This window comes from Mesoplodon bidens (genome assembly GCF_964165515.1).
Source record: "Mesoplodon bidens genome assembly, chromosome: 3".
Taxonomy (NCBI): domain Eukaryota; kingdom Metazoa; phylum Chordata; class Mammalia; order Artiodactyla; family Ziphiidae; genus Mesoplodon; species Mesoplodon bidens.
In genome coordinates this window covers 37,819,335-37,824,658 of record NC_138178.1, presented here as the reverse complement: position 1 = coordinate 37,824,658, position 5,324 = coordinate 37,819,335, and the positions used below count along the sequence as shown (strand labels likewise).

The window sequence follows — 5,324 nt, the reverse complement described above, 5'->3', positions numbered from 1 at the left end:
TTTATGGTACATACATTATATCTCAATAAAGCTCTTATAAAAAATGCCAAGGCCAGTATTTCAAAGATGCTTGAGTAGGGCAGAGGGGAAGAACTGAGTATCCAGAGACGGCTGAGGAACCCTCGGACAGAGAGGCTACACCCCCTTACCCCACCTCACCACCCGCCAGGCTTGACTGCTCACCAGGCCCCCTGACTGAGGCCAAGCTCCTTCAGGGCTCAAGGCTCCCCTTCCCCACACAGCACTTCCCTAACCTGAATCCAAGCCTGGTTCCAGGTCAGCTCTGTGGATTTGTATGCAACCAATGGACCTCTCATCTCACCCTAGCCAGGCCTCTGGGAGGTCACAGTTACTTAAACTTGGGGCTGACCACTGATATTATTTCATGTCTCTAAACCACATGGGAGAGAAACTAGAGTGAAGGGAGATGGGAAAATCCCAGGGTCCAGGCCTAACGCTCCAGCACAAGGGGAATAAGGACTTGGGACACATGCAATGAGCCCTTGGAGCTGGTGTCCCCTAAGACCCCAGAATGAATGGAGCTGGCAAAACCCTACCAGAGCTGAGAGCCCGGATTCTGAAGTCATACCTAGGCTTGAGTGCTGATCCTTGGCTTATCCTTCTGCAAAATGATTACTTAGGTATAAAATGTGTAAAGGACCTGGTGCACAGCAAGTACGCACTAATGGAAATGCATTTTCTACGGAGATACTTGGTTTTAGTCAGCTCCCCACCAGGTTCAAAGAAAAGATGGACAGACTCCGCTCGCTGCCACTTTCTCCAGTGAATCTCCTCCCCCTCAGGCTAACCCATCTGGAACAAGAGGTGCTAAGCCAGGGCTGGGGAAAAGGAGGAAGGGGTCTGAGCCTGTGTGCTTTGGGGTCTGAAGACTGCAAGAAACCCTCCCAACTCTCCTACGTCCTTTGGAGGAGGGGAAGGGAGCTTTGTGCCCCTCTAGAGAAAGAAGAACTTGCCAAGTGACACCAGCACAAAATTTATTCACAAATAAATAAACACGTACTAGGCAGTGCCTCCTGCCTGCCTCAAAGTGTCTACCCTCTGGGTCCCTCCATCACGGGAGGGGTTGGGGAAGTCCGTCCTGGGTGGGGACAGGCTCTCCCTTTCAGCAATGCCCATGCCAGTATCGCCGGTGTCCTCTTCCAGGAAAGGGAGTCTGGAGTGGGACCTCTTCGAAGGCGCAGAGGCCAAAAAGGCGTCGGTGCTCACAGAACGGGGCGCCAGATGTCCGCCGTCACTTCAACTACTCAGGCCGGCGGCCACTCCAGGGGCGAGAGGGGCATCCAGGTCTCCAGCAGGGCCAGTACGTCGCCGGGAAAGAGCTTGAGGAGAGAGGGAACAGCGAGGCCCTCAGCGCTGGACACCGAGCGTGGGTGTCCGCCTCGCGAGCTCCACTTTCAGGGCGCCTCTGGCGGGGAGCGGGACCCCGCCCCCTGCGTGTACTCTCCCTCCCCTCGCCGCTCGAGCGCCCCGGGCACACCAACTCTGTTGCTCCGGAGGGCGAGCAGGCGAGGCCGGGTCGTCAGTGGGGGAGCCGCACGGGGGCTGGTCCCTGCAGTGCGCTCCGGAGGGCGCGAAACAGTAGGTAGCGCCATCCACTACTGGGCCGCGTCCGGAGGGAGCTCCGCGCGGGAAGGAGGTACTAACCGGAGATGAGGGGCCTGGCTCCATCGCCGGCCCTTCCGGGCACGCCGCCTCGTCGTAAAGCACAGGCGGATCGCGCGGCTCGGGCGCCGCTAGGGCTCCGGGGTAGGCGGGCAGGGACCCCCAGGACACCACGGCGCTGGCGGCTGAGCCCAGGTCTGGGCCGCACGCCTGCGCCTGAGTCTGCATCTGCGTCTGCGTCTGCGCCTGCGCGGGGCCGCCGTCGGGGCACAGCGGGCAGCCTCGAGGGAGCGCCGCGTCGCTGTGGCGTCGGCGCCGGCGCTGCAGGCTCTCCTCGCTGAGGCCCAGTACGGCCGACAGGTGGCCGATGTAGCGGATGGCCAGGCGCAGTGTCTCGATCTTCGTCAGGCTCTGGCCGGCGGGCGCCACGGACGGCGGCAGAAAGCGGCGCAGCTCGTGCAGGGCGCGGGCGAGCGTGCGCATGCGCAGCTTCTCACGCTCGCTGGCGCTCTGCCGCTGCCCGCTGCCTAGGCGGCTGCTGCGGGCGCCGCGCCTCCCCGCAGTCGGGGCGCGGAGGGCGGCGCTGGTGACTGGCCTCCCGGGGCTAGACACGGGGCTGCCGGCCGGGGCGCTGCCCCAGGAGTCCGGGGACGAGGCGGGCGAGCAGCCACAGTCCCTGTTGGAGGCCGGCGGCGGCCGAGCTGGGCCCCAGCCCGCGGAGAGGATCCAGGACTCAGAGAGCGGCGGGCACAGGGACTGGGCCATGGCAGCGCCGGCGCGTCTGGGGGCCGGCGGCCAGCGACTGCTTTATCTTGAGCCCGAGGTGTGAAGTGGCCCCTTCCAGGCCGCATCAGCACTTCAAAGCGGGCTCGGGGCCTGGTGGGGGCAGGGCTTGACCCTTTGAACCAACGGGGGGGGCGAAGGTGCCTGCCCGTTGGCCGCGCCAGGTTGGCCCCTCCTGGGTCCTCGCATGGGCACCTGACCCAGACACTCGGGCCTCCTGCCTGCGCCAGTGCCGGCACTGTCCAGGGTGTTGGGCCAGCTCAGTAGGTTAAAGGAAGCGAGGTCGGGGAACTGGAGGTTCAGTACTTAGGTTTGGGTCTGCCTTCACCTGTTGGGGACCTTATGCAAATTCTTAAGTTTTCTTGAATCTTCGTTTCCAGTTTGAATGATGGGAGCCTCAGGGCATAGTGCAGCCAGGTCTGTGGACTCGTATAGTGACCAGGAGTGAGGATGTCTGCTCCTACCCCATGCCTCTTCAACGTTGCCGGGAGGGGGTGGTGGGGGGCACCTAGCTTGTGCAGTAAGGAAAGAGAAATAAAAGGCTTACAGATTGGAAAGGAAGAAATAAAACTCTATTTGTGGACAACATGATTGTCCACATGGGAAATCTCAGAGAATCTAATATATTGCCTGCCTGACCCCTCAGGTTTGAGTTTGCACATTGTCAGAATAGCTACTTCATGCATGGATGTCTGCTCTCCAGCTAGACTGTGAAGTACCTGGTGTCTGGTATCATGTCTTCAAAAGAAGTGGTAAAAAAAAAAATTAAAAAGAAGAAGAAGTGGTATCTAGAGTCTCTTTCAGTGCCGGCGGTCTACTGTTTTGCATCCCCCGTGGCTTCCTGTTCTGTGAGATTGATGGCTGAGCTGGTTTGTAGCAAAGAACCAAGTGGCTTGGTACCTTCTTCCTGGGCATCTCTGCTCACCACCTCCCTCCTCCCTTTGTCTCTTTTTTCTTCTACTGCCCTTGGCCTTTTCTAACACCCTCTATACCCTCTACCCTGCAGTCTGTCCCAGCAGCCCCAGATGCTTATGCCCACGGTCACATCCAGGACTGGCAATGCCAACCCACCATTGGGGAGACGGGGAGGAGCCCACTCCATGGGCACATGCCATGGGACCCATCTACTCCCTGTGAGAGCCTGGCCCAGGCCCGCAGCTGTCAGCAGGGTCTGCCCCTTCTGGACCCTGGCCGATGGATGCCTTCCTGGGGTTCCAGATCCAAGCCAAGAACCTGGCATTAGAGCCCAGTGATGGCCCCTTTGATCCACTGGACCAGAGCTAACAAATGGTGAGAATTGGTTGTGCACCCAAGCAGGGGGAGGTGCAGCCTAAAAGCTGGACAGGCAGGAGGGGTGGGATCTCAGAGGGCTCTGGGCATTCTGTTGCCAACCTCTGAATGTCAAAAAATTCCTCCAATTCCCACATGATTCTGATTTCCACTTTGTAGCTAATAATTGAGAAAACTCAGAATGACCAAAAATTCCTAGACAATCAGCCACCCTTTTGTTATATTGTTATACATTTGAAAATATAATACATGCATGTGATTAAAAGTTGAACAAGTACAGAGGGTATAACAAATCTCTTTACTATTCTCCGTCTGAGGCCTCCAATTCCCGGTCCAGAGGAAACCACCATTCCTGGTTTGTGGGCAGCAATGCTCTGAAGTGAAGTTTTATTTTATTAAGTACAAAATCAACTAGACATTCTTTAAACAAGAGGCCATATGTGTGGGAGGCAGACTGTTTATCCTGAAAACACAGCTCTGGCCCCTGAGGATTCTCAGATCTGGGACCGAACAGTTAACTAATTCATCACTCACTTACATGGGAGCCACTGAGAGATCTGGAGCAGGAGAGAAACGCCATGAGAGAGGGTTAAAAAGACCCAGGGGTGTCTGTGGAGGCAAAGAACTCACAAAAATGGCATGAGAGGCAGGGCAGATGGGAGGGTTCCACCCCCAACCCCAGTCCTTCAGTCTCCAGGCCTAAGGCTGACAAATTGGATGTGCCACGTGGGAGTCCCTCCCTTTCCTGTTGCCTCTGAGTCTTGGGGCCCAGAGTGTGCAAGGGCTGTGGTCAGTGGGCCGGATGAAGCCAAGTGGGGGCAAAGGGGGGACCCCAACCTAGATGCTGGGCTCTACCCCCTCATGTCAGCCAGCCTCCCTCTTCCCTCGCCCCCATGCCTCTCTCACCTTTGATCTCCTTATCGCCAGCCTCTCCGGTGGCTTCATTAGGGAGCTGCCCCAGTTAATGAGTTCTCCGGGCTGCATGGCCCACATGCCCTCCCGCTGGGGTGAGGACTTCACACCTCTGGGGCCTGTGTTTTGACAAGTGCCGGAGCCAGTGGCTCTTGCTCCCCTGGCCCGAGCCTGCCGTCGCCTGCCAACGTGTAAGGCTGGGAAATGAGGCCTTGGGGCAGCCCCACCAAGCGGAGGTGAGAGTTCAGTCGGGGTCCTTGGCCAGGGTGGGGGCAGGCAGGAAAGGGCAGCACCCTCTCAGGCTGGGGCCCCCGTCTCAGCCTTCCCGCTAGGAACCAGCCGGCTTCCTCAGGCCAAGCCTGGGTCCTGAGCGCTCTCCCCCTCCCACCTCCCAGCCTCAGCGCCCTCATTTTCCCGGCCAGGCCCTCTGACATAGGAGTGCTAATCAAAGGTGCAATGTGAGTACTGCCCTTGCAGCCCCTAATCCCCATCCCCTCCGGAGCCAGAGACCCCAGGAGAAGGAAGCAGCTCTCTGCTACCGCCAGCCTGTTTGGCATCAGCAGGCGCACCTCCTGGGAAGCTCCTAATTTGGGTGTTTCCTACTGCCAGGGATCTTCCCGCCACACCTCGGCACCAGCCTGAGAGGCAAGCCCTTTCAGGGGAGCGATTGTCATTCATGAAGTCCCCACCTTTAGACAGCCTAGGACACCCCTCTG

General features: G+C 58.5%; 1 protein-coding gene across 1 annotated transcript; it reads right to left on the bottom strand.

Moving 5' to 3' along the window:
* Positions 1-974: 974 nt before the first annotated feature.
* Positions 975-2,388, bottom strand: MESP1 (mesoderm posterior bHLH transcription factor 1; the record flags this gene model as incomplete). Its single annotated transcript, XM_081229169.1, has 2 exons — positions 975-1,340; positions 1,666-2,388. 2 exons carry the CDS (start codon positions 2,386-2,388, stop codon positions 1,266-1,268), a joined length of 798 nt encoding a protein of 265 aa, XP_081085295.1. The 3' UTR covers positions 975-1,265.
* Positions 2,389-5,324: the final 2,936 nt, after the last annotated feature.